General features: G+C 42.9%; 1 protein-coding gene across 1 annotated transcript in view; it reads left to right on the top strand.

Annotated features, from left to right (window-relative positions):
• Nucleotides 1-286: 286 nt before the first annotated feature.
• The window catches only part of tesk1b (testis associated actin remodelling kinase 1b), a 35,659-nt gene continuing 24,863 nt past the window's right edge, over nt 287-11,082 (top strand). Inside the window, exons 1-2 of the mRNA XM_069672403.1 lie at nt 287-495; nt 2,183-2,830. Coding sequence (XP_069528504.1) covers nt 2,627-2,830 — 204 coding nt within the window. The 5' untranslated portion in view covers nt 287-495; nt 2,183-2,626. The remainder of the gene's footprint in view (nt 496-2,182; nt 2,831-11,082) is intronic.

Below are 11,082 nucleotides of genomic sequence, written 5' to 3'. Positions count from 1 at the left end.
AATAATTATGATAATATACTTATAAGGGCTCTAGAAGTTGCACAGTAGTCTGCAAACTGGGATTTTCTGAGGTAAAAATATGAAATGTTTCTATAAATAAACGTCCTCTGATGTGGTAATTTGGCTTCTCAAGCACTTCCAGACATATAGGTGAGATCTGGGCCAGCTCAAGCGCCCCCACAGGTGCATTTTTTTGCAGTGATCACGTGTGGACCCGCCCCGCCTCACCGCCTCCAATAAAGCACAGCAAAAGTCACCGCTCCTCTTCCTTCATTCTCGAGGAGGAAAACGCAGAGGACGTAAAACGAAACCACTGAAGCTCGCGTGTGTGTGTTCCTCTATGTGTGTGTGTGAGTGCTGTGGCACACAAAGATGATTAATTAGTAAAATTAAAGCCCTCCTCGGTAACAGGACCCCGCGGCTGCTCCGGGCTCGCGGCTCAGCAGAGGACACCGGCGCATGTGGAGGTTGTGGATTTTTTTTGGAGAAGGCCAGGTAAGTGAGGCTCGCGCCCCCTGCATGCTCTCGGTGCGTCAGCGTTTATCAGTTTGAATCATGTAGCCGATTTATTCTGCGTATGTGTACGTGCGTTTGTGTGTCAGTGTTAGACTTTAATCCGTGACAGACGAGCCCACAAACTCAGCTCAGTTTGGCATCTATAATTCACGAGCCGCAGTCCGACTGTGGGGAGATCCGCGACACGCAGCTTCACGCGGGTTCCTGCAGAGCATCAAGAGGCTCTGACTCTAGATCTTAAAATGTGCTCGAGCGACCACTAGCATAACCAAGATTCCTGCCTAGGTGAATGGTACTGTTTAAAGCGCGCGCGCGTGTGTGCAAAGTGCAGGTAGAGGCAATGTGAGACGATATTCTGCTGCAACTGCGGCTTTTATCACGGAGGAGCAGATAACGTGTCAAACAGCCTCATTTACGACCTCATGGGTTTGTTTTCCTTCTTAAGGACATGAGTGTTTCCACCACGCGCTCCTCAGTTTGTCCTAATGCAGATACAGCGTGAATGAAACGGAATTTAAGAGGCGCATCATGCTAGTGGGACGTTCGCGGACGATCCGATTCTTTTGAACGGCTCTTTGGTGCGAACGACTGGAACCGAGTCGTAAGTGAGAGACGCTCTTTTTATAGTTGTGCCCAAATTTCACTGCCCGCCCTAGATCCACTACGCTTAATGCTAGATTACCACAGGCAGCTTTTTTAAACTGCAACTCCACTACACTAGTGCCGACGCTGAGCAACGTAATCCTCCGCCATGTTTGTTTTTTTGTTGACATCTCTGTTGTCATACAGAGTTGTATGATATTTTATTGGCAAATCATTGACGTTGATTAACTGCTTCTCCATTATTCTTCTGTTTCCTTTTATTAATTAATAAACTTAAAAGTGCAGAATTTTAAATGTTCGTGTTGACAAGGGAGTACGGAAGCCCTTAGCATTCATACATTATATTTACTCCATTATCTCGTTATAACAAGTTAATTTCAGTTGTTTCCTTGAGATCTCGACTTATTTATCATGAGATAACGACGCGGCGCCACCATAATGTCAGATGATCATAACTCGAGTTGTAAAAGCAAAGAAACAGGCTTCACTTAACTCATAAGTGTGGGCAATAGCAGCATGGTATGTTGCAGTCTGTAATGTCACAGTGACCAGCCTGTTGCGTTTTCTAGATCGCGGGAAAATTATCTGGTCAGAAGAATACGAGCTGTTATACCGAGATATCGAGAAAAATAAGTCAAGATCTCGAAAAAACAACCAGAAGTAGCTCGTTATCTCAGGGAAACGGAGTAGATAAAATGTATGGATGCATGTCCACTAAGGGTTAAGAATAGAGTGCAGGCACGTTCACGAGTCCGACTGCGCTCTCGCCTCAGATTTTATGGCTCTGTTCGAACGGCTCTTGGAAAGGAACGGAGCCATAAGATCCAGCTCCCTTCAAAGAGCCGAAATTCCCAACACTACATCATGCTGCCTTCAAGAAATGTGCGTCATCCGGAGACTTTTTGCGGTGTTAAATAATTCGCCACATTAATGAGGTTATTCTTCTGTTAGTTACTCTTTAAATTGAGGCGGTGTAAGCAGAAGCAGATCAGTCACACACTTCTGTATGATTTAGTGAATTAACGCCCCTCTTTCCGCCCCTCTCTTCACTCTCCCTCTTCAGTTTTAACAGGCTGCAGCGTCACCGAAGCAGCTCGTGCGCACTGGAAACCCGGGATCCAATTGGTGGAAGCGGGAGGGGAGCCCTGGCCTCCTTTTTCCTCTGCAGGAGGAGGAGAGCAGAGTTGAGGAAGCAGAGAGAGCAGCAGGAGAAAAAGAGCCTGCGCAGTTTTTACGGCATGAGGGACTTCACCCAAACTGCGCACTGACTCTGCAGGATGCGCCGCTGCAGCTGTTAAACACAGACAGGCACGAGCTGGAATTAGGGCCTAGCCGGGCTCAGACTGCAGCTGCGACATATCCATTCAGAGTTTTATCTGTGCTCGCGCGCGCTGTGGCCTTGCAGCGAATCATGGGAAATGTAAACACTTAGTCGGGCTGGATTTTAAACTACGCACACGTCCCACGTCCTCCTCCTCCTCCTCTTCCTCCTCCCGGGAAGTCCGAGATGGAGATGGGGATGGAGACGGAGAGGGTCGAGCCGGAGCCGGAGCAGGAGGGAGCAGAGCCGCCCATGCACAGCGTCCACGGAACCAACCGGATCAGACCGTCCTCGTACCGGGCCCTGCGCAGCGCCGTGTCCAGCCTGGCCCGCTTAGACGACTTCACCTGCGAGAAGATCGGAGCCGGGTTCTTCTCTGAGGTGTTCAAGGTGAGCCAAAGTGTGTGTATGTGCGCGTGGGTGCGTGTGCGGTCTAAACAGAGTGATCAAAGATGACATCCTCCTGTCACACCAAACTCTGCGTGTTTTTTTGGGTAATTTAAGATCATAAGACAGAGTGTGAAGTGAGCTAAACTCTCCTGTTAATGGGACTTCCTGTTAACTCACGTGAAAAAACTTGTATCCATGGCAACCAAACACCAAGCAGAAAAAGATGCTGAATAATTGCAACAGGAAGTTGTTACAGGTGGAAATTTACACCTCACTGTCCCATCCAAAGGTCCGATCCCCTCCGCACGTGTTTGCACTGACCCACATGTTGTGTAAGATGGACACACAGTATTTGTGTGTTTATGTGTGTGTGTGTTTGGCGTGTAAGTGGATACGGTCAGGGCAGGTAGATCTGGCACACGTGCAGGTAAGAGTACACTGCCTATGTCACGCTGCTGTTGCCTTCCATGGAGGCTGATTGTGAGGATCGCCTCATCAGTGACCCGACACTGAAGCCCGGTGATGGTGTGAGAGATAAAACGACACACAGAGAGCAGCGTAGCGGAGAGAAAACTACATCGCTGTCATTCAGACGTGGATGAGGAGTTTGTTTTGATTGTAAGGAATTTAATTTCTAGGGTTTGTGATGCGTTCAAGGACCGCAAAGATGAAAGAGCTAGACAGCTTCTCCTTCAGTCTTTCAGCACTTCAGGGCTGCAACTAACCAATATTTTCATCATCAGTTTAATCTGTATTTTCTCAATGAATCAGTCAGAAATCAGTGACACGTTTCCCTCAGGTGTGGAGCTGGTTCCTCAAATTACAATCTAATATACTGACCCCGTCTTGCAGCTCTTTAAGGCCTCAGAGACAAACACATACATCCGTCAAGTGGCATTTAACATTCATTGAAAACTATGTAAACCTGGCTGTGTTTAAAGAGTGTGTGGACTTTGGTCATTACCTTGTTGGATGTTTTGATTCATTGAAATCATTCGTTAACTCTTTCCTAAATAGTCGATACAAATGAAAGTCGGCTCGATTGTTTTTAATCCTCAACAATTATATTATAATCAGGATTTTATTAAACAAAACTTCAGATGATGACGACAGTATTTTTTTTTAAATAACTCAAAATCTAGTGTTCCAAAATATTACGCACAACAGAGTTTCAAAGCATTCAAATGATAAAGAATTGAAAATAGAAATCGGTTGTATTTTCTTAAGGAGATATTTTTTCTCAATATAAATGTTATTTCAATCAATGGTATGGCATGAAAATAATTTTACTCCGGAAGGCACGGTTCTTCTTATTATACCATGGCATGAAATTATCAGTTAGGAGCTCAACATATTTTGACACCTTCGGACACCTTAAAGGGGCCTACCAGCTCACTCCCCATTATTCCAGCCCAAAACATCACTCCACCACCTCCTCGCTGACGTCGCAGCCTTGTTGGGACATGGTGGCCATCCAGAACTCCATCCATCTGGCCCGTCCAGTGCAGCACGGCATTCATCAGTGAATAAAAATTGGTCATCATGTTTTTCTGAGCCCACTGCAGACGTTTCTCACACGCACAACTGCAAGCCTATGAAGGGTCCTGCATCGAGAGAGTCTTGGGACTCAAGATGCACCAGCAGCTTCAAATACTGAGATCACTTTTATTAATCACGATTTATTTATTAATTTTAAGGACACATTTTTATTGTACTTTCACACTTAAAGATCAGATCCAGGCGTGTTTTAAGACGTATAAAATGCTCTGCTTGAAATAATAAATTGTCTGTTTTTTCTGCAAAATACGTTTAATTACCTTAAAAATCCTCCCAAATCCTCTCCTCCTTCTCCCTCATTAAAAATTCCTGAATCTGCATTGGCCCCTCCCACTATGCAAATTTCAAACTGCCCCCTCCGTCGCGAAAACAAAACACGTCTCTGCTGTCATTTAGTGGCAACTTGTTGTAGCTTCACTGGCTTGAAGTGTAGTAATTAGTAGTAACGTTAATGTTAGTAGTCAGTAGTGAGTTTGCAAACATTACAATGACGGTTACAGCTGGCTCGCACATCGCCGAAGTGGTTGCCATAGGTTACACATAATGATCTGCATAGCGTCACCCCGTCCATTAACGGGATTGGACTCTTAGGTTTGTGACGTCTCAAACCTGCCAATCTGAAAACGTGTTGTTCAGCCTGTCCTTGGTACACTGCAGTTTGAAAGCAGACCATGGAGATGTTTTGGGGGACCAGCTCTTCATCTTGTGTTCCAGACGTTTGACTTTTGTTGCTCCTGACTGCTGCAAGGCAGGCGCTCACGACATGCCAGCTCCCCCAAAAGTGAAGCCAAACCCTCTTGATCGCCCCCTGGTGGAGTGGCTGTTAGTTTAGGGAGCGTTTGATTCGATATGCAGCAGTTTTCTACCGGCAGAGAGCATCTTTAACGTCAATATCGCTGTCAAACATGTTGATAAAAAAGTTTGTCAGTATTTTAACACTATTTGATTCGACCACCTTAAAGGAGAGAATCTCTGCTGACAATAATCTGACGTTGCAGCTCTTCTTGTGTAATTTTCTTCGGGGTGGTAAAAATAAATACTCGGTATAATCACACTCTGCATTTAAAGGTAATTGCTGGTAGTGATGCTTAATTTCACAGCGTTCGCAGACAGCTGGCGTTATTGTGCAAGAAGCCACATGTGCACATCTGGATTTGTTAGGGGTATTTAAATAAAGTAATGTGTATGTGTTATGCAGATTGTAAAAGGATATTTCTCCTCGTATCACTCCTGCTGCACACAAAGGTGTCCGTGTGCTCAGCAGAGGTCGTGTTACTGTGTGTAGTTCAAGGTCTCATGTCGTTTCGGGAACCTTGGACCATCACGCAAATCAACAAAAAACATGTTTTAAAATTGCAAACACGACGTATATAGCAGGTTTTATTCTTGAACAAAGTCCAGTTCACGTTTGGGAGCCGTACATTTTTTTTATTTCAGCCTGTAAATTAAACAAACTTAAAGGTATTAGTGCTTGAAGCCCCGGTTATTAACTCAGAGATTCACAGTGGGAGAAATGCCAAGACTCACTGGTGTGGGAGCGATCCCTCCCTCCTGCTCACTCTTGTCAGGAGTTGTTTAATCTTCGAGTCCGTAGTCTTGATGCCTGATGTTGGTTTTAGGGAACCTGTCACACAGCCTCGTATGACCCGAAAAAATTAATTGCTCTGGCTTGTTTTCAGATTGCACAACAAGATTTATTCTGCAGCATTTTGAAGGTTTTTAAACGGTAGAGAAAATTCGACTAATAGGGACACTTTATTCTTATTTGTGCTGATTGAGTTGACATTTTGTGCATGCATGTAAGCATGAACACTTATAATGCTGAGACATCTGTTTTGAATGTAAAATATTATTAACATTCTAGATCCGTTTGCTAATGTGTTGTTAACTTGACATGTGTACTTAAGCATCGAACTCTGCCAAGGTTTTGTTCATGACTTGGCTGCGGTAGGTGTCAGACGAAGTGATTAACTGCACGCCGCCTTTGTTTACATTTTACAGGGCCAAAATTTAAAGTGAGTGACACATATGACTGTGAAAGAAAGCAGCAGGAGATTTTTTGTTAGAGAGATAAGAGGTACGGCCACAGGGGGCGCCAAAATCAACACAAACCAAATGTTCCTCACAGGAGCTTTAATAGTTTGTTTTATGAAATAACAAATTGTATAAAAGTACAAGTTTTCAACTTCTGTTGACTTGTTTAATGTAAACCATAAAAAACAATATTCAAATAACTTCCCAAAAAAAAGCGGAGAACATTTTATGATTTTAGAGGCTGTAACTTTTAGAAGCAGTTTTTGCTTAATAATAATAAACTGATGCAGATAAAGTTTCCGTTGACGAGCTAATTGATGACTAATTGTTCTACTTTGTTTACGTGTCGACTGGAAGATGTCTTGCAGTGTCTCTGACACATGTAGTGTCTTGTTATGCTATTAAAGCTGGCCAAAAGTTTGACACGGTGAGTAAATATACCTTTGACATTCAGAAGTTCAAAATGAAAGTTGGCAGGATTAAGGAGTCAAAGTGCGAGACATACTGCCACACTGAAGCCTGGCAGTACAAAGGGATTAAACCAAAGATTAGTGAAGACACTGGACATTTACTTTGGACTTTAAGAACTTAAGAGCAGAATTAAATCTGCTCTCTGAACTTTTTATTCACTTGTGTCGTCCCTTCATTTAATAACACTTTGTGTGTTGTGACCTCCCTCCTGGTCCTTGTGCTCTCCTCTTTCTCCAAAGTACTCCCTCCTCTGAAGCCTCTCCCTCTGCTTTGCCCTTTGAATGTCCAATGAGCATGCAAATGTCACCGTGTTTACGGCCCCCTTTGACAAGTTGGCACTCAGATTTGGATCGCTTTGCCCTTATGACAGCGCCATATAAATGCAAAATTGTCACCGCTGTTATCAGTCACATTTAAAAAGTTTGCTGACATGGCGGACTGAGCGATTGTTCCTGGATTAGCTGAGAGGAAAAGGCCTGAACGTTCTGCAGAAAACCCCTCTTACATGTTGTTAGATTCAGCAGCCACCAAACTGTACGTGGTGCGTTTACTTGCATTCAGGCTTTAAAATGGATGTCTTGCATTTGGATACAAAGGCTCTGGCCTCCCGCCATATATGTGTGTGTGTGCTGCTGTTATTGAGCCTCAGCTCCCGGTGCAGATCAATGGAGGCTCGCGGCGGGCAGACAGGCAGCCATTCACCTCTCCAGCGTGCAATTGTGCAACCCGAAAAAAATAAAAGAGCAAGACAAAAAAGAGGGAGAAAGGAAGGGAGCACGCGTGTCGAGACAAATCCTTCAGGTGCTGTTTTTCATCTTCCTTTAATATTCTTCAAAGGCAGGTTCCTGGGGTGTGCGCTTGGCCTGGTGCAACACTTTTGTTTTCAGTCGCCTCAAATTGAAGCTGAAAACCTAAAAGCGCAAACGCAATAAACCACAAATATCACCCTGTGGTTCAGTTAACTACAGGAAGCAATCATTTATTTATTCAGTGTGTGTACTGCGTCGTTTTCACAGCTCGTCCTGCTCTGATAATCGATATGTAGGCCTGCAAACACAGATAACACCTGCCGTCTAAGGAAAGAAACACACAGGACAGTCGACTTACATTTGCTTCTCAGTCAGGCTTTCTCCACAATTTACATGAGACATGGAAATACTACACTGTTGTTAAAAGCTGTTGCAGCATCACAGTCAGACTTTAGCGGGGCTTTTGTAGAAGTCTTGTCTGTCTTTCTGCAACGATCAGAGAGGCTAGCTTGTTGTCAGTGTTGCTAATGCTAATGTTTTGTCACACCAACATTTTTTTATTTGTTTCAAATTAAATGTTTACATTTTTAATATATAAATACTCACTTTCTGGTCAAGAGGTAAATGAGAAGATTGATACCACTTTTATAGCTATGTCTATAAATCTGGAGTTACAGCTAGCGGCTAGTTAGCTTAAACAAAGGTAACAAATTCCACCTTCTTTTAAAGCTCAGCAAATAACAACTTGATTATAATCTTTCTAAAAAAACACTGCAGATTTGTGATTAAGGGGCTTACGTGCCAGATTTTGTTACCTTTGACCAGAGCCAAGCTAGTTTCTTCTCCCAGTCTTCAGTCTTTGCGGCTAGCTACTGTAAGCTAGCGGCTTCTAGCTGTAGCTTCACGTTTACCACTATATTTACCGTCAATACAGACATTTTAAGTCTTGGAAAAAGAGCTCAAACATTATCTATAATACCTAACATTTTTCTTTATTTTTTTCTGTTTTAATTGTGGCCTGCCTTAAAACTGCAGTTGAAAAGTAGCATCAAGCTAACTCTGGTAGGCCTACAATACAGCAGGGCTACATCAACTGGTGACATTTATAATTGATATGGCCCCTACAAAAGAAAACACATGAACTTTACTGTCATGTTTCCTCAGAGCAAACAAACTTTTTATAGTAAAATACAGAGAGCTTTAATATTTGTATCGTGTTAGCCTGGTCACACCCTGGTCCGTTAGCCCCACTCAGAAATCTCTAGCTTCATATTCTTGATCGTTTTAGGGCTGAAACAAATGTTTGCTCGTAATTGATGCGCAAAGTGGGAGGTGAAACTGAAATTTAAACACATCTCCATGAGTCACATAGTGAGAGAAATATAGTCATCATGGTAATTAGCCTGATTAGAGTCTGTGATGGAGGTGTGCGTGTGGTCGTATTTAATGCGCACACATGAGATGTGATGATAATAAGCTAAAGGAGAGTAATGAGATAAAGAGGGGATTTAAAACAGACTGGAGCCTCCTTAGGACAAATACTGTCAACTTGAATGAGGGGTTGGTGTGTGTGTGTGTGTGTGTGTGTGTGTATGTGTGTGTGTGTGTGTGGCAGCTGCTTGTGACAGAGCGGTAATGTGAGGGAAGTGTGTTGCCAAATACTGCTGTGGAGCATGTGTGTACAGCGTGTGTGTACAGCGTGTGTGTACGCATGGGCTGTGTGTGTATCAAGTTTTTATCCACTGTCAGCAACAAGGGCAAAAGTTCAGCAGCATTTGAAGCTCTATGAAACGTCCTATAGTGTAACATTATATTACAAAAATTAAACTGATACCTTTTTACAAAATATTCATATTCAAATTATAATTAAAAAACTGATTTAAAATGGCTCATTAAAGGTTTTGCTTGTAGAAAGAGTTTAGTGTATAATAAAGAATAGGAAACTCTAACATCATTATATTTGTATTATTGTATGTCATTTTGCAGACTTCAAAAAAAAAAGCATGTCACTAGAAATGCATCTAAGAAGAAGAGACAAGAAGAAGAAACTACACTATAAAAATGTATTTGTAAATTTAACCACAATTTTGAGACCAATCATTAAAAGTGAACCACTTCCTGATTCAAGCGTCTTAAATGGGAGGACGTGCTCCTTTGTTATATCTGTGTAACCTGAATCTGCAATTTAAAAAATGTAATTTTAAATGTTTTTTTTCATGCATTTTATTAATAGAGTCGACTAAATGTTGCCAGTAATGGGAGCCCGCCAGGGCACTTAGAAAACAGCGATTTAAAGCTCCTGTGAGGAACTGTCAGTTCAGTTGATTTTGGCGCCCCCTGTGGACAAAGCTGCACCTCTTATCTCTTTGCTGATTTTGTCCTGTACATGCTTAAGTGGTGGTTTTTAGCAAAAAGTCTCATTCTGCTTTCTTTAACAGTCATATGTATCACTCACTTTACATTTCTGCCCTGGAAAATGTAAACAAAGGCAGCGTGCAGTTAATCGCTTTGTCTGACCCCCCCCGCCAGCAGATTCAGACATTAAAAATCACTGTATAGAAATAATCAATGTTGTCGCTGATGGTCTGGTTTGCTTTTGTAGCTCATATAGAGTCATCAGAATTAATTTCAGTCTGTTTCATAACCATCAAAAAACGACCTCACAGGAGCTTTAAAGTCGATTGTTTCTTTAAAAATCAGTGAAAAATGTTGATTACAGTTGATTGTTTAATTGGAAACATACTGAGCATTAGTTGTAGTTTCTTTTGGGTTAAGTTGATCTTTCCAGGCTCTTTCTGCAGGAACCAGAATCATTCGTCACATCTTATCGGGTTAATGTCAGCCGTGACTTCTCTTGAAGTTGAACATAAGAGACTTCCTGATGTCGGGACTCTCCCATCAGGACGTGTTGAGATGTGACCTGCTCTTAGAAAATTCCCGCTGTTGTTACAACCTCTTCTCTGAAAAGATAAGACGACAACAAAGGAGGAGACGAGACACAAACCGCGATCCATCATCAGCTGTCATCTGAGCGCTTGTGATCAGTTTCAGTGTCAGGATTAGGCGCCTCTGTTTGTGTTGTTATTGGACGGCGGTGTTGGTATGGGCGAGCCAGTGGAGACTTGAATGTCAGCGGCTTAGTGCGGCACTTTTCCCTCATTATTCCTCTCCTCCTTCGCTCCAGTCGGGGCCTGCTCCGCTGCAACTCTCCGCACAACTATTTCACTTTGTTTATGTTCTGTACGGTCGCACAAACAGGGAAAACGCTGAGCATGTCATGTGCCTGTCTTCACTTGAACCGCCGTGTTTATTGCTTAAAATATTTCAGCTTAACTGTGGATTAAAATAGAGAAGTGTTAGGCAAGAGTTGCACAATTATCTGTTTTCCGCCCCCCTCCTCCTCCTCCCCCCGTTTCCATCCCCAGTATTGTTATAGATTTA

This window comes from Semicossyphus pulcher, unplaced genomic scaffold (genome assembly GCF_022749685.1).
Source record: "Semicossyphus pulcher isolate SPU_LCO1_2020_fin unplaced genomic scaffold, fSemPul1.0.p SCAF_21, whole genome shotgun sequence".
NCBI classification, from domain to species: Eukaryota; Metazoa; Chordata; class Actinopteri; order Labriformes; family Labridae; genus Semicossyphus; species Semicossyphus pulcher.
The sequence above is the reverse complement of the archived record's forward strand: the minus strand, read 5'-3'. Positions and strand labels throughout refer to the sequence as shown.